The following is an 18,231-nucleotide window of genomic DNA, read 5'->3' as shown; positions in this document are numbered from 1 at the left end:
CACCTGTGTAGCTGTAGCCATGGCTGAAGGAGTTTTAGGCATGTGTGGGCAATCTTGTCTCCTTTGCGATGACTGAGGTCCCCAATAAGGCCACACAGGCACAGAGATGTATAGAGCTTGAGACCACACCACAGGGAACCACGCTACTGGGAACCTCATCGTTCCCATGCATCTATCCCTGGAATAGTTCCTGAGGCTTCTATGCAAGGTAGAGGATGGAAACCAGGAAAAGTGGTACCAGGGGGGTCATAGCTGGGCAGATAAGGGTGCCTCGGCTGCTAGTCTGGGCTCCTGCGTGGCAATATTTGCTGGGGCTATGTCCTGGGACTCCTCTGAGTCAGATGATGGTTTCATCAGAAATGGTGGGACCATTGCTACCAGAGGTCACTGGTCTGATGGATGGGGAAGGGCCTTCTGCTGCAGCAGGAGCAATGATTCATCCTCAGGTACAGGGACGACCCAAAGAATGGACAGGCCCGAGAGGAGCAGACATGTAGGTACGGCAGGAACACCTCCTCCAGTGTTATGAACTTCTATGTACATCCTGGGGCTTGTGGGGTGCCCATTGAGACTCCAGAAGGTCCCGGTTCAGCAGTCAGAGCATACCGGTTCAGCAGTCAGAGCATACCGGTGAGGCAGCACTGATGGAGCACCTGGAGCCACACTTGTAGCCAGGCACTCCAAGTGTCCTGGTATCAAGTCACTGGCAGTACCAACGGATCCTACTATTTCTTTGCCTTACCCTCCAGGGTCCATGCATGACATTTCATCTAACATGGCACGGTTCAGAGAGGAAAAGTCTCTCTTATAAGCAGTCTGCTGTGGAGATCTGCTCTTATGCTGATGAGAGTGTTTCTTACTCTCGTGGTGTGGCATGCCCTTGGGCTTTGGTACCAGTGTTACCCCGGAATTGAGGGGAGTGTTACCCCAAAATTTGATCAAGCTAATTGCAGCCATATTGTGTGCATTGAGCTACTATTAATTAATAAAATAAATCATCACATAGTTAATGGATAATTTGGACAAGCAGGGCTTTTGGAGGCAAGGTCAAATACTAGCAGCAGGCTTGCAGTTTCTGCTAATCAGAATGGGAGAAGGGGAGAAAAGAGTCAACAAATTATGAGACCAAAAGAAAATAAGTGGATGGAGACCTAGAGTTTGGGCACCTTTGATATAAAAGCTTATTATGGCTAAGATGGCTAATGTTGAACTTATTGAAGTTAGGAGACGTGATGACCCAGTAGGGGTCACTATGAGCTATGTGTTTTGTAAAAATTAGTTATAAAAAGACAAGATAATAGAGGATACTTTGGAACAGTTCTCTGAAGCTATCCTGAATGACTTTTTCCAGACAGCATACTCCCTGGCAGGGAAAAGACGGGCAATTGCTGACCTGCTGCTAATTACTCATACCATCTCAGATTTTAGGTAATTATTTTGGATGTTCTAAACCTATTGCTTATGTTTGTGTGTGCTTAAATCTAATAAAGAGTAATTTTGGATGAGAGCATGCTTATTTCTATCAATCTTTTATCAGCTAGAAGCATTGTGTCCCCATTGATTTATTCCTGACACCACGTGAAGTGAAACAGTTAAGTTACCACAGCTTTGGGTTCTGAAAACCCTGGGTAACACCATGGCTCGTGCTGGGAAGGGCACTACCAGTTGGAAGAGGCCACTATACAGCGGGACTGTCCCTGGCCAGGATCAGAGTGCTTCCAGAGCCTCATTGCCTCTTCCATCAGGAACTTGCAGAGTTGGAGCTCAAGGGCCTCTCTAGTTCTGGGTGGGAAGGATTTGGAGATGCTTCTCTTCACCAAGAGGCACCATTGATGTGTGTCACTGATGGAAAAGAAGGAATAGGGATTCCGACTCAGACCATGCAGCAGTAAGACAAAACTGGACTGGTATCAATCTGCACCACGCCTTATATACTTGGTTGGGAGCATGAGGAGACACACTGTGAATGTGTGGGTCAACAGATGCTGCTTGGAAAAACTTCTGAACTCAGGTGCATGGCATGCACGCGTACCCACATGTAGAATAAACATAGGGACCATCACTCAAAGAAGATAGGGTTGCCTCTTACAGAGTTCCTGTCCTGGAGTACCTCAGCAGCAGATATTTCTTCTTATTTTTCTGAGTTCTAGTTGCAGCCTTCTTTGCTCAGATTCTCATGCAGTCTCATGCAAGTGTCTGGAACTCCCTACTAATTTAGGGAAGAAGGCCTGGATCTTAGTGAACAGCAAAACAAGCAGTGCCAAAAAAAACCTTTCAAAGACAGGCTGGTGCTCAGGTCAGAATTTTCTGGACAGAAGGTGCTGGACAAATACAATGCAGTAGCCTGAAATAAAAATTGTATTGAAGCACTGAAGACGGAGGGCTTACTGTTTAAACAACCACAGAACCAACCAGACAATGGGGAAAATAAAGCAAGGATATATGAAGAGCTGACACAATGTTAAAGTCACAGAAATTCAAGAGCTCCTTCCCTCACCGTGACCAAGGAGGAAATTACTGGAATTATTTCTACTATATGTGGCATGACACGCAATGGCCAGTAGGGAGCACTGGTTCACATTTACCCTACCAATACTGATGTCAGGAATAAAATATTCTTTGAACTGTGGGGAGTTCTACCAGACTCGGACAAGGAGGCAGAGACCCAAGTGCAAGAATCCTGCTGGATGATTATGTTTAGATATTTGTCATTTCCACATTAAAAGCTCTTTTAAACATGTTATTTAGACCAAAAAACAACACCCAAACAGACCAATTTTGTGCTTCTGAGAGGTGTCACACTAAAAGCCTTGGAGGTGGAGGTCTCAGGCAAATTACTGACAATGCACTTACAATGGTGGCATGATGGAAAGGCATACATTCAGCAGTTAATATATACATGAACACTCTGAAATGCTTTTATTACCTTTTGTAATTTTGCTTCTTCATTTTTATCAACAATTCCACTTGATATCAATACTTTAAGAGTTTCTGTAGCTGCGTTTAGCACAGTTTGGACTACCTGTTTGGTTTTCACAGCAGTAACAATATCTGGATTATCACGCTGCATTAAACCTAAAATAAATATGAAATGTTCCAAGTTTTCTACTTAAATATGCTTTCAATGGTAACACATTGAGGGGAAATACTAAATATGCTTGACAAATCAATAAAAGGAAAATTACTTGGTGTAATTCCATTTGTCATAGTCATTTCCTAGTTACTTATATAGAAAAAAATCCTTCACCTAAAGTTATAAATCTGCTCTTACCGTGAAGAAGGATACAAAAAAACAGACTATGACATCCTCCCTCCCCATCTATGTTTGAGGCAGACGAGTTTATATATGAAAATCAAACTCCAAAATTATAATTTTGGCAGAAAAATACTTTTTGCTCTAAGTAACAAAATATAAAAGGGAAGTATAAGCATATGCCTGTAGAACAGGAACTGTTGAAAAATGGGGAACTGTTCCTCTATGTTACATGACTGTATGTATGTATGCATGCATGCATGCACAACTGGTGTTCTCCCATGATTTCAATTCCAACTTTGTGCTAGTTTTGTGATTTTTTACTATTGTTGCGTTGGGATTTTTGTCAGCAACATGAAACATCTAACATCTGACATCTACAAGCAAGTAACTCTTGGGCCTGGTCTACACGGGGGGGAAGGGAGGGGGGTGGTCGATGTAAGATACGCAACTTCAGCTACGGGAATAGTGTAGATGAAGTCGACGTATCTTATTTCGACTTACCTCCCATCTTCACGGCGCAAGATCGATGGCCGCAGTTCCCCCCGTCGACTCCGCTACCGCTGCTCACCCTGGTGGAGTTCCGGAGTCGACGGGAGCACGTTCAGGGATCGATATATTGCGTCTAGACGAGACATGATATATCGATCCCTGATAAATCGATCGCTAACCACCGATAGTCAGCCAGTGAGTCCATCAATGTTAAGTATCAGAGGTGCAGCACTTATGCTGAGCAGTTAAGAGCTCTACCTGGGAGCCTACCTCCTGTATGAAACTCAGAGGGGGCTGTAGTCCCCCTGCCCTACCTAATTGGTACCCTTGGGAGGCAGGTTAGCTAGCAAGAAGAGCTGCAGGGATGGAAGGTGGAGTGGGATGAGACAGGGCCATAGCAGGGGGCATCGGGCCTCCAGGGATGAAGCCCTTACTACAGATATCAAAGGTGGAGCTAGCTTGATTTTGGTTCCCCTTTACTCCCCTTCACCTGGCTTGGCTTGGGCTTAGATGCCCAGCTGTTATCAGAAATGAAACCCTGGAAACGTGGGGAAGCGGTCCAGCTAGTGGATTTTTGTTTTTAAATCTACTTTCTTGGTTCCCTGCAGTGCTGCGCTCAGGTCAGGGGAATGCCCTCTTCCCCCGATTCTGGGCTCTCCCTTTCACTCACCTGTTGACTCAAACCCAGGCTGGCAAGAAAGGGAGGCTCAGCTGAAGTTAACCAACCCCAGCCAACCTGGGCTGCAGTGTACAGAACACCCTTCCCAATGAGCAGCTTGCACCCTCCTGATGATGACAGTTGTAATAGGGTCAGGCCAGATGACTACAGGAGAGCGATAGAAGGTAGATATATTAGCTCCAGATTAAGCAGATCCCCTTTCCCTGAGTAAGATAATGGGCTGTTCCAGAACAATCAAGAAGTTGCTGGAACCAATTATGGCATGCAAGCTAATTAGGACATCTGGAGCCAATTAAGAAGCTGCTAGAATCAGTTTGGACAGGCAGGCTAATCAGGGCACCTAGTTTAAAAAGAACCTCACTTCAGTTTGTGGTGTGCATGTGAGGAGGTGGGAACAAGAGGTGTGCAAGGAGCTGAGAGTGAGAAGGCGTACTGCTGGAGGACTAAGGAGTACAAGCATCATCAGACATCAGGAGGATGGTTCTGTGGTGAGGATAAAGAAGGTGTTGGGAGGAAGCCATGGGGAAGTAGCCCAGGGAGTTGTAGCTGTCATGCAGCTGTTACAGAAGACACTGTAGACAGCTGCAATCCACAGGGCCCTGGGCTGGAACCCAGAGTAGTGGGTGGGCCTGGGTTCCCCCCATCCCCCTAACTCCCTATTGAATATAAGAGGAGTTGACCTGGACTGAGGGTCCCACCAGAGGGGAAGGTCTCTGGGCTGTCCTCAAACCCACTAGGTGGGTCAGCAGAGACTGTGGAGATTGTTCTCCTCCTTTTACCCATGTTGGCTAGTGCTGAGGTTAGCTGAGTGAATGGCAGGTTTGAGCCACTGGCAAAAGTGGCCAACTGAGAGCTGCCATGAATCTCTGAGGCGAGCAACAGGGCCGTCCCTAGCTATTCTGGGGCCCTACGCAGCCCCTCCATGGGGAAGGGGGGATAGGCCTCCTTTGGGGGGGGTGGCCCCAGGGCTCCATGGGGGTGGGGGGCAGGGCTGGCTTCGGGAACAGGGTGGGGGAACCACCCCATAGCACTCACCGGAAGCGCAGTTGGGGCTGGGCTGCTGCACTTCCCGCCGCGGTGAGTGCAGGCCCAAACCTGCTGCACTCCTCAGGGGAGTGGGGGTGGGGCTGAGGCGGAGCAGGGGCGGGAAGAGGCGGGGTGGGGGCTTTGGGGAAGGTGGAATGGGCATGGGGCTGGGGGGCGGCATGGGGAAGAAGCAGGGTATGGGCTGGAGCAGCATGTAGCTGCACAGGGCACCAGGAAATTTGGTGCCCTAAATTTCCTCGTGTCCTACGCAGCTGCGTACTTTGCGTATGGGTAAGGATGGTCTGGCGAGCAAATCTGCCAATAAGCGCAGAACCCACCAAGGCAGAGGAGGAACTTTGTCACACATTGTACTGTTGTAGTTGCTTCTGGTGTGCAACAGAATGTAGCAAGAGGAGCATGGAATGGATTTTATTAACACTATTGAGCTGCTTGTGAACAATTTTGTGACTATACTCATAGACTTTAAGGTCAGAAGGTACCATTATGATCTGCTAGTCTGACCTCCTGCACAACGCAGGCCACAGAATCTCACCCACCCACTCCTGTAACAAACCCCTGACATATGTCTGAGCTATTGAAGTCCTCAACTTGTGGTTTAAAGACTTCAAGGTGCAGAGAATCCTCCAGCAAGTGACCCATGCCCCATGCTGCAGAGGAAGGCAAAAAAACCCCAGGGCCTCTGCCAATCTGCCCTGGAGGAAAATTCCTTCCCAACCCCAAATATGGCAATCAGTTAAACCCTGAGCATGTGGGCAAGACTCACCAGCCAGCACCCAGGAAAGAATATGTCTTTTGCCTCCACTGCTCCCCTTGGAAGGCTGTTCCAGAACTTCACTCCTCTGATGGTTACAAACCTTCATCTAATTTCAAGTCTAAACTTCCTGATGACCAGTTTATATCCATTTGTTCTTGTGTCCACATTTGTACTGCGCTTAAATAATTCTTCTCCCTCCTTGGTATTTATCCCTCTGATATATTTATAGAGAGCAATCATATCCCCTCTCAACCTTCTTTTGGTTAGGCTAAACAAGCCAAGCTCTGAGTCTCCTTTTGTATGACAGGTTTTCCATTCCTCGGGATCATCCTAGTAGCCCTTCTCTGAACCTGTTCCAGTTTGAATTCATCCTTCTTAAACATGGGAGACCAGAGCTGCACACAATATTCCAGATGAGATCTCACCAGTGCCTTGTATAATGGTACTAACACCTCCTTATCTCTACTGGAAATACCTCGCCTGATGCATCCCAAGACTGCATTAGTTTTTTTCACAGCCATATCACATTGGCGGCTCATAGTCATCCTATGATCAACCAATACTCCGAGGTCCTTCTCCTCCTCTGTTACTTCCAAGTGATGCGTTCCCAGTTTATATAAAAAATTCTTGTTATTAATCCCTAAATGCATGACCTTGCACTTTTCACTATTAAATTTCATCCTATTACTATTATTCCAGTTTACAAGGTCATCCAGATCTTCCTGTAGGATACCCTGGTCCCTCTCTGTATTAGCAATACCTCCCAGCTTCGTGTCATCTGCAAAATTTATTAGCACATTCCCACTTTTTGTGCCAAGGTCAGTAATAAAAAGATTAAATAAGATTGGTCCCAAAACTGATCCCTGAGGAACTCCACTAGTAACCTCCTTCCAGCCTGACAGTTCACCTTTCAGTACAACCCGTTGTAGTCTCCTCTTTAGCCAGTTCTTTATCCACCTTTCAATTTTCATATTGATCCCCATCTTTTCCAATTTAGCTAATAATTCCCCATGTGGAAGGTAATAATTGGAGATATACCAATCTCCAAAGCTGGAAGGGACCTTGAAAGGTCATCAAGTCCAGCCCCCTGCCTTCACTAGCTGGACCAATTTTTGCCCCAGATCCTTAAGTGGGCCCCTCAAGGATTGAACTCACAACCCTGGGTTTAGCAGGCCAATGCTCAAACCACTGAACTATCCTTCCCCCACGTATCAAATGCCTTACTGAAATCGAAGTAAATTAGATCCACTGTGTTTCCTTTGTCTAAAAAATCTGTTACCTTCTCAAAGTAGGAAATCAGGTTGGTTTGGTACGATTTACCTTTTGTAAAACCATGTTGTATTTTGTCCAAATTACCATGGACTTCAATGTCCTTAACTACATCAAATTTTTTTCCAAGACCTTGCATACTACAGATGTCAAACTAACAGGCCTGTAGTTACCCAGATCACCTTTTTTCCCCCCTTTCTTAAAAATAGGAACTATGTTAGCAATTCTCCAGTCATACAGTACAACCCGAGTTTACTGATTCATTACAAAATCTTGCTAATGGGCTTGCAATTTCATGTGCCATTTCCTTTAATATTCTTGGATGAAGATTATCTGGGCCCCCCAATTTAGTCCCATTAAACTGTTCAAGTTTGGCTTTTATCTCAGATGTGGTAATATCTACCTCCATTCCCATTTGTCATCCTACCATTATCCCTAAGCGCCTCATTAAAGACAGAGGCAAAGTATTTGTTTAGATATTGGGCCATGCCTAAATTATCCTTAACCTCCATTCCATCCTCAGAGTTTAGCGGTCCTATTTCTTTCTTTGTTTTCTTCTTATTTATATGGCTATAGAACCTTTTACTATTGGTTTTAATTCCCTTTGCAAGGTCCAACTCTACATGGTTTTTGGCCTTTCTCACTTTATCCCTACATTTTCTGACCTCAATAAGGTAGCTTTCCTTGCTGATCCCTCCCATCTTCCACTCCTTGTAAGTTTTCTGTTTTTTTCTTAATTACCTTTCTGAGATGCTTGTTCTACAACTCCTGCCTATGGCCTGGTCTACACTGGGGGGTGGGAATCGATGTAAGATACGCAACTTCAACTACGAGAATAGCGTAGCCGATGTCGACGTATCTTAGATGACTTAGAATCACTTACTTTGCATCCCTGTGGCGTGGGATCGATGGCCACCACTCCCCCGTCAACTTTGCTTCCGCCTCTCGCCGAGCTGGAGTTCAGCAGTCGATAAGAGAGCGATCGGGGATGGAGTTATCGCATCTACACTACATGCGATAAATCGATCCCCGATAGATCGATCGCTACCCGCCAATTGGGGAGGGATAGCTCAGTGATTTGAGCATTGGCCTGCTAAACCCAGTGTTATGAGTTCAATCCCGGGGGTGGGGGGGGCAGTTACAGATCTAGGGCAAAAAAAATCTGTCCAGGACAGTACTTGGTCCTGCTAGTGAAGGCAGGGGACTGGACTCAATGACCTTTCAAGGTCCCTTCCAGCTCTGAGAGATGTTTATTTATCTATATGAAATTCCCTGGAAATTTTGTTTAGTGACATTTTTGACTCCTTTTGCTTGCTTAAAACAGCTACATCTAGTGACTTTTTCAGGGTTTGTCTGGTGACCTCCTGCTATATGAGGTGGCACACTGACTATAAGATTATCTCCATTTTACATACCTAGCTCTTTCATACCATCTTGTTTATTCTTTTCCATAATTTTATTTATTTCCTGTAAGATAAAGGAAAATGCGATTTCTATTAGGAAAGATGGATACACCTTTGAGTTCATATTTTAAATACATTTTAGTACAAATATTGCTAAAGTCCATTAAATATAGGGGGTTAGCAGTGAGTGAGTGAATTATGGTTAGAATGACATTAAGCCATAACCCATGTTGTAGAAGGGCCAGGCTGCTGTGGGAATCCTTAGAGGAGGTCTGGTTGACTAAGAATACGGGAAGTCTGCCAGATGCAGCAGCAGCTCCATCACCCTTTAACAAGGTGCAGTAAGCTCGTCATGTATCTGCTCTGCTAGAATTTGTTTTTAATCATTCTGACATCTTTATTTTATCTATTTTAACTTCCTGTTATCAATTTAAATCTATAACTTTTTTAAAGAATATAAATTAAAATCTTAAAAGCACACATTTTAAACCATTTCCTATACTTTCTATTATTTTCCCTCACCTTAGAAATTGTCTCATGACAAGAAATCTGTTCAATTAAATATTTTGTATCTTCTTCACCTTGCACATATCCCTTAGCAATATCATATCTAACATTTAGCTGTTTGTTTATTTGTTTTTCCAATAGGTTTATCAGTCTTGGTATCACAAGCTGAAATAAATAATAATGAAATAAGTCACATCTGCAAACAAAATACATTATTTAATAAAAATGTCAACTTTTCTAATAGGAATTATTATACAGATAAATACACTTCATTTGTATGTTTATATTTCATTTAACTTTGATTTATATAAATACTACAACAGAGTGTCTGTCCAGATCAGAGGTGCGCAAACTGTGGCCAGCGGGTCCCTCCCCTGCTGTCCCTCCTCTCCTGAAGCTTCAACTCGTCGTGCTGCCAGTGCTCTGGGCGATGGGGCTGTGAGCTCCTGCTGCACAGCGCAGCAATGTGGCTGGCTCTGGCCGGGTGGCGTAGCTGCCAGTTCTGCTGCTCTGAGTGGCATGGTAAGTGAGCGGGGGGTTGGATAAGGGGCAAGAGGTCCCAGGGGCAGTCAGGGGACAGGGAGCAGGGGACAGTAGGATGGGGCAGAGGTTCTTGGGGGAGGGGGGACAGGGGCAGTCAGTGGACTGGGACCGGGGAGGGGGTTGGATAGGCGTGGGAGGGCCTGGCGGGGGTGTGGATAGGTGTCTGGGCAGTCAGGGAACAGGGAGCAAGGTAGGTTGGATAGGGGGTGGGGTCCCGGAAGGGCAATTAAGGGTGGGGGGGTCCTGGGAGGGGGCAATCAGGGGACAAAGAGCAGGGGGGGGGTTGGATGGGCCAGGGATTCTGAGGGGGACAGGAAGTGGAAGGGGGCAAAGAGGGGGCAGGGGCCAGGCTGTTTGGAGAGGCACAGCCTTCCCTACTTGGCCCTCCATACAGTTTCGGAACCCCGATGTGGCCCTCAGGCCAAAAAGTTTGCCTACCCATGATCCAGATGCTCGATGTGCTCTTAAAATAACCTAGAAGTTCAGCAGTACAATTTAATATAACCTATGTTAGTTCTCCAGAAAAACAAGGTTGCCATTGTTTAGTGAAAAGACCTCTTTATGAAGTGTCTTGTAAATCTTATACTTATTTTTTTTTTATGCTGGAGTGGAGTAGGAGTAGAGAAAGGAAATAGTTTAGCCACTATAGTTACAGTGAATTCCAAGGAGGAAAACACCAACTAAATCAATTAAAAACTATCATTGCTGTGAGTAAAAGTTATTTGATTGGGCCAGGGTGAGTGGATGGATCTTTATAGGAGGGATTAAGCTTGACATGGCCTGAAAATGTGCTTCCGGAAGGAAGGCCCTGGCCCACATGAGTCTGATAAACTCTATCCTTTGAAATGGTGTTAACATGGACTTTTCTGTGTTTATTAATAGACCCGGGTTGCTGCAGGTGGACTGCCTCTTGTGCACCTTCCCTATAGACCTGCCCTTGATGAGCCACTCATTGAGATAACAGGAAGATTGGGACCCCTCAGCGCCATGCATTTCGTGAACACCCTAGGGGCCGAAGACAGGCCACAGGGTAGCAAGGTGAAATGGAAGTGGCACTCAACCACTATGAAATGCAGGAAATGCCTGTGCCACAGAAATATGGAGACATGAAAGCAAGCATCCTTTAAGTCGAGAGTGGAGTACCAGTCCCCCAGATCCAGGGATGGGATGATGGAGACCAGGGAGACCATGCAGAACTTGAACTTCTTGAGAGACTTGTTGAGGCCATCCAGGTCCAGAATGGGTCTGAGACCCCGCCTTTGCCTTTGGGATTAGGAAGTAGTGGGAGTAGAATCCTCTTCCTTCCATATCTTGAGGAACCTCCTACACAGCCCCCAAGACCAGGAGATTTTCGACCTCCTGAACGAGAGAAGTTGCTTGTGAGAAGGGTCCCTGAAGAGGGATGGGGAAGGTGGGGGGGGCAGAGGGAGGGGTTGCCGAAACTTGCAGGGTATATCCCCGAGCTACTGTGTCCAGGAACCAATGGTCTGATGTAATCCGTGACCAGGCCGAGAGGTAGGGAAAAAGGCAGCTGAGGAAAAGGAGGGAATGATCCAGGCAGTTGGCTGGTGCATCGCTCCCGAGCACACCCCCAAAATGAGCACTTCTGGCTCCCTCGGTGCTTCACCGGGCCAGGCTGTGCAGCAGATCAGGACGACAAAGGGTGACGGTGACTAAACCTTACATCCCTTTTCCTTGCAAGTGCCTGCCAAGGCTGCCTCTGTCGAGGTGCGGAGGAGGGCAGAATGGCTGTCTCAACGCCTGAGGAATATGCATCCTCTGAGAGCAGAGAGTCGCCCCCATGTCTTTCAGGCTGTGCAGACAAGCATCCATTTTGTTGGAAAAAAGGCTGACACTGTCAAACGCGAGGTCCTGAATAGAGGCCTGCATTTCCTGGGACTGGTCTGTGGTCTGGAGCCAGGAACTTCGCTGCATGACCACTGCCGAGGCAACCACTAGGGCAGCTGAATTGGCTGCGTCCCAGGCCATTTGGAGGGAGCACCAAGCTGCCGCAGTACGCTCCTCCACCAGAGTTGTGAACTCCTGGGCCATCTCCTATGTCATGGAGTCCTTGAATTTGAGGAGAGAGTCCCACAAGTTAAAGTTATAGCAACCCAAGACGAAGAATGATGCCGGGGAGATAGTCTATGGCTGGGCAAGTCCCGGCGCAAGGATGGGGATCTGGAGTACGGAGCCGATGACTTGTAGCAGCAAGCCGGAGCCCTGGGCCAACACAGAGACCAAGAATGTGGCGACCAAGGGCTCTGTCTTGGCTCCAGAGACTGGTGGTGCTCACTTGATTTGTGCAAGTCCTTGCCCTCTCGGGGAGACATAGCCAGATCCATATCTCCACATGGTGCCATCTGCACTGGGGGCGCTCTCTGCTCTCTCGGTGCCAGAAGCTGGGAGAGTTTCAACTGCACCATCAGCTTGGGCCCTTTACTGTTCCCTGGAGTCGGTGATGGGTCCTTTTGTGGGGAGGAACTCCCTGGGGCTGAGCCCTTTTGCAGGTCTGGAGTGGGTGTAAGGCCCGAACAAGGTCCTTTGCCCAGAGCCCCCTGATCGGGCTTGCTTGGTGCCATCTTCTTAGGTTTCTTCTTCGGCACTAGCAAGGGGGATTGGTGCCAGGAGGAACCTGGTGCTGGGTGTGCACTCCACACCGAAGTAAAAGCGCTAGGTACCACATCGGGCCACTCTGGCTCCAAAGCTGGGCTCAGGGCCTGCAGCAGGAGGGCCCTGAGATGTATGTTGTGCTCCCTCTGAGTCTGAGGATCAACAGTTTTATGGATGTGACAGCACTTCTTTATGTGAGATTCCCTGAGACAGCTTAGACAACTATCGTGCGGGTCACTAACAGGCATAGGCCTGTTACACATAGAGCACGGCTTAAAATCCAGGGACCAGGGCATGCCCCACCTGGGGCAATGTCCCCACTGGGACACTATCTAACACAGGGGTCGGTAACCTTTCAGAAGTGGTGTGCCAAGCCTTCATTTATACACTCTAATTTAAGGCTTCACGTGCCGGTAATACATTTTAACGTTTTTTAGAAGGTCTCTCTATAAGTCTATATATAACCAAACTACTGTTATGTAAAGTAAACAAGGTTTTCAAAATGTTTCAGAAGCTTTATTTAAAATTAAATTAAAATGCAGATCTTATCAGTTTAGTGTGATCCTTGCCCTTGCTTTTCCTTGCTGAGTTTTCCAATGTCTGGCATGTATTTGGATACTTTAAGCTGCACATAGGCTTCTGAGGGACAGAGGACAGATTTCATGTGTGAAAATACCTGTTCACACAGGTATGTGGATCCAAATGCTGAAAGCATTGCAAATGCAATTTTCTTCAAACAGTTAAATTTCACTGGCAGGGACATCCAGCAGGTCAGAATAGAGGCCCCATGATCTCTCTCGGTAGCTTCAAGTGCGCTCTGCAGATCCACAAACTTTGATGTCTACAATTCTGAGCTTTTTAACTGAATGAGCTGCATTTCGAAATCTTCAACACCCATCCACTGAAATACAGACAAATCCAAATCGTTTTCATTGAACTTTTCAGGTTTTAATTGGGCCAAATTGCTGTAAATCTTGAAATCTGTCAGAAAATTCTGATTCCAGTTCTTGCATGTACTTTCCAATCTCATCGACATTGACAGTGCAACGTGTCGATAGCTCTTTTATGAGTTGGAAGTAGCAGAAAGTAGAAGTTTGAATATCCCTGGAAAAAACTGCTGGTTTCACAACAAATGCTTTCCAGGTTTCATAAAGATCCAGAACTGTTTGCCCTGCACCCTGGAGACAGACGTTGAGTTTGTTTAGGCGAGCGGTGATATCAGTAAGAAACATGAGCTTATACAGCCATTTGGCATCATCCAGTTCAGGGTAGTTTTGTTCTTTTTCCGATTAAAAAGGCCTTGATTGCATCAAAACCGTTTACAAAGCGCACCAAAACCTTGCCATGACTTAGCCACCGAATGTTGTTGTGAAGTGGGATGTCATTATAAGCACTGTCCATCTCTAGCAGTGCTTGAAATTGTGAGTCGAAGCAGATTGAGCAACAAGGAAATTCACAATTCGCACAACTGTATTCATCACATTATTAAGCTCTGAATTAGAAATTTTAGCACACAGGTTTTCTTGATGGATGATGCAGTGAAATTTGACTGTTGGACGGCCAATTTGATCTTCACGTAACTTTACAAATCCCTTCTGTTTTCCAACCACGGCAGGAGCACCATCTGTTGTCACACAAAATATTTTGTGTGACGTCAACTCCTCGTTCTTCAAAATGGTTTACAAAACTTTCCAGTGTATCTTCCCCCTTTGTTGTGCCATGCAGGGGTTTGAGGCAACAGTTTCTCTTGGATTTCATCAGAAGCACAGTATCTTGCAACAACTGCCAAATGTGGAATGTCATTTATATCCACGCTCTCATAAACTGCAACACTAAATGTTGTGTCTTTCAATGCAGTTGTCTGCTTTTCCTTAATGTTTTCTGCCATTTCACTTATGCATCTCTCAACTGTTCTGGCAGAGATGGGCAGTTCTTGTATTCTAGATATGATGGTATCTTTATTTGGCAAATCATTGAACAAAATCTCCGAACTGCTGAGAAAAACTTCTTTTATATATTCCCCATCTGTTAACGGCTTTCTGTTTTATTGCAATGCACTGTGCAATCTTGTAACTTCCTTCTGTAGCTTGATTTTTACACTTAAGCTTTTAAAAACACTGCTTTGCTTCTCAGAGGCTGCTCCTGCCTTTTTGATTGATTCAGTCTTGTCTGCTTCGTCAAGAAAGGTTTTCTTGTGCTTCATTTCAAAATGTCGAACACTTGATGTGCGACAAACACCACTTTCATAACAGAAAGCACAAATAGCATGGTCCTTCTTTTCAATAAATCCAAATGCGTCTGTCCAAGCAGGCTGAAATGATCGGACAAGGCTAGGAGCAGAGCCGAGGGTGGCCTGCTGGGACTCCAGGCTGGAGATCCAGACCCCGGCTGGCAGGAAGTCAACGGCTGGAACCCCAGATTGGCAGCTGAGGTGAGTGGAGCTGGCAGTTGGTAGGGCTCAGCCCGCCCCAGCTCTGGGGTTTTGGCCCCTGGCTCCTGCCAGCTGGGGTCTCAGCCCACTGCCAGCCTGGGGTTCCTTCACCCAGGCCGGCAGTGGGCTCTGAGTGGGACCGGTGGTGGGACCCCGGCTGGCAAGGGGCCAGCAGCAGGAACCTCAGAGTGGCAGCAAGCTGGGTGACTCAGCCCGCGCCACGTGGCATCAAATCAGCTTGCATGCCACCTTTGGCACTTGTGTTGTAGGTTGTCAACCCCTGATCTAACACTTAACAACTACTTAACAACTAACTAACAATGGTTAAACTATTTACAGCTAGAAGCACAAGGCTGAGATAGAAAAAAAAAATACAGCTGGCCACTTGCGAAGCAAGGGACAAAGGCGTTCTGACTGACCACCGCGGGTGAAAAGAAGGAACTTAGAGGGCATAGGGCCCACTGTGCCTGAAATACCACGGCTTGAGCGCGGCACCCCAGAGGGCTCCATAGCCAGCCCTATGGATACTGCTAAGGCAAAAGTCTCTGACGTCCGCGTTTGTAGGCACGCACACACCTAGAATGAACTAAAATGGAATCGACATGGAGCAAGCATTCGAAGAAGAATTTTTGTGGACATCTGTGTTGAAATCAGAAATAATTTGCTGATTGGTCATGTTTCCCAGGTAATAACACCTTCATTGATGCAAATAGCACTCCCACAGCACCAAGAGCACCAATTTGCTGCGGCAGGGCAGCACGGCCTCACACTGGAGATGATACACAAGTTTCCAAAGAACAGGCAAAATGTGCTTAAAAGACTGACATGTATAAGGCAACATGCACTGCTGCCACCTGGACGATCACTTTATACAAATTTAAAAACAAAAAATTATATTGTCTTAGTAGAAAGGATGTTGAGACTATCAGATACATAAACTCCTGTCTCCAAATAATAGGTCTGAAGTGAACACAAAGGATGATCCATTAAGATTCCCATTCAGCCCCTTCTCCAGATGCAACAAAACAATCCAGATGACTTGAAAAACCATGGCCCCATCCTGGTTGCAAATAAGTCTGCTCACTTTAGAGCCAACTTGCGGAGCAGAGTTACCCAAGTGAATCACGTGATCAGGAAAATTTGTTCAGGTGGGAAAACCAGAAATCTCTTGCAGCTACAACTCTGGGCATAATAGTAGTTCAGGTAATACATTGCAGCTGACATATCTATGAGCACTTGCACTATATGACTCCTGATTAAAAGGCTAGCTAAATATGTTGGACTTATAACAAATTTACATGTTATCTAGCTTCAAGGCAAAATAATTCCCTATAATGATGGTGAACAGGGGCTGAATAAAGTGAACCCCTGTCAAGGATGATTCCCCACTGTGGCACTTCGAGTACAGGAGGTGGGGGCCTGCAAGGATTCTAAAAATTAATACTGCCATTCCAGGCTTGTATTAAACTCCCAAGGTTACAGTTTTTCTCTGACCTTGGATGGGTAGATGCTGCTACCACTCAAGTGCAAAAAACCCCTTTTAGAACCTAGGAAGGCGCACTTGGGAATTCTTTCCTGTGGGTACCCTCAAGCCCTTCCACTGCCCCCCGCCGTGGAAGAGTTGAGAAAGAAAACAAAGGAAATCAGCTGTTGCCACCAGCTAATTAAACATCATATGGACAAATCTTTTAGGGACACACAAATTCAATCCTGTTCTTAAAAAAGGTAAATTTTATTAAAAACAAAAAGAAAGAAAATACATCTGGAATTTAGGCTTTTTGCTAGGTTTTAAAAAAACACATTTACAAGGATTAAGCATCAAGATAGCTTCTTGGAGTCCAGCTTAAAGGTTACAAGAAAAGCAAAAGCATTTGGGGTTAGCATAGAGGAGTCCACAAGCCATAAAGAAATAAATGAGATAAACCTAATCGCGTCTTCCTAGACATTTCCTGATCTACTTACATATCTGGGATTTCAAATGAGTAGTTTCTAGGTCTGATTTGATCATTTTTCATACCTGGCGCAAGCTCTTACAGCATAGTTCCAGCCCTGTCCCTGCTCTCTGGGAGAACACCACAGAAGACAAAGGGGAATTTTTTTCCCAATTTTAAGAAGTTCTAGCCTTCCTATTGGCTCTTTTAGTCAGGTACCTACTCCCTTCCTTTTACCTATGGACTTTTTAACCCTTTACATGTAGAGCAAGTAGAGAACAGCTATTAACAGGGATTTTATAGCTAACTGGCTGGCTGGGTATCCATAAAAGAGAGCAATCCCCCACTTCATTTATCACAACCCCTCTTAGGATTTTAGATGGGGAAAGTACACCACAATGTTGTTTTTTTCTTTCATCCCAGTTCCAGCAGTCACAATAAGAGTCCTGAACAAAGCCTGAGCTTGTGAGCATATGAAGCATATGTATTGAAGCTACACTTTCTGACATGTTTAACCATGGTGGCTGAAAGCAACAGAAACTAGAAAAGTACTTTAATTCTATGCATTAATATAAGGACTTAGTAGTGGGGGGAAAGGATGAAGAAAACTTTCCTCATAAATTAGAATTTAAAAAACAAAACACAAGAAGAAGAATGTCTGATTTTTCTTAAATAGCAGAATAAACAGGATTTGAGAGGAAAAGGTAGGTTGTGCACCCCTAACCCTCAATGTAGAGTGTTATGACCCTCTCCTAAAGTACAGTGCATTCAATTGTTCCACAGATCATGTGATATACCATGCAAAATTTAAGAGTAGTTGTGGGGAGGCAGTTTTATGAGAAAGAAACATGGTTTTATCTTAGCTCTAAAAGCATTCCACATACTCCTATGCTCTCAGTGCAGCATGCTGTGAGATATCACCAGCAAAGCACATAAGGGGATGTCACATCAAAGAGGAGCCACACAGATGTAAAACAATAACATTTAAGAATTTGGTTTACATTTTATTTTACTGAACCTAAAAATAAAACACAAAGCTGCATGCTTTTATAGTTCCTTGTTAAAAGTTATAAAAAAATTTTATCTTTACCTTCAAAAGTCGCGTAACTCTAATAAGGCGAATGATTCGGAATACCCTGATAGTCTTAATCATATGATATGTTGGGTGAAGTGGCTTAAAGATATTAATAATCATGATATCTATGAGTCCAACTATTATGATTACTAGTTCAAACTGATTCCAATGATGAAAGATGTAAGCCTTCCCCATGGCTAAAGCCTGTTATTAAAAAGAAACAAAGTATTTATT

At 45.3% G+C, this 18,231-nt stretch overlaps 1 protein-coding gene across 13 annotated transcripts in view; it reads right to left on the bottom strand.

Moving 5' to 3' along the window:
* The window catches only part of LOC120405177 (sodium/hydrogen exchanger 10-like), a 195,040-nt gene that overhangs the window by 55,403 nt on the left and 121,406 nt on the right, over positions 1–18,231 (bottom strand). For 12 of the 13 annotated variants that reach the window (XM_039538539.1, XM_039538536.1, XM_039538534.1 and 9 more), the window contains 4 exons: positions 18,013–18,201; positions 9,420–9,569; positions 8,910–8,961; positions 2,927–3,075 (listed from right to left, as the gene is read on the bottom strand). In XM_039538539.1, the coding sequence (XP_039394473.1) occupies positions 2,927–3,075; positions 8,910–8,961; positions 9,420–9,569; positions 18,013–18,201 (540 nt within the window). The remainder of the gene's footprint in view (positions 1–2,926; positions 3,076–8,909; positions 8,962–9,419; positions 9,570–18,012; positions 18,202–18,231) is intronic. The other variant, XM_039538544.1, reaches the window with a different exon arrangement.

The sequence above is a fragment of the Mauremys reevesii genome, linkage group 4, assembly GCF_016161935.1.
Source record: "Mauremys reevesii isolate NIE-2019 linkage group 4, ASM1616193v1, whole genome shotgun sequence".
NCBI classification, from domain to species: Eukaryota; Metazoa; Chordata; order Testudines; family Geoemydidae; genus Mauremys; species Mauremys reevesii.
The sequence above is the reverse complement of the archived record's forward strand: the minus strand, read 5'-3'. Positions and strand labels throughout refer to the sequence as shown.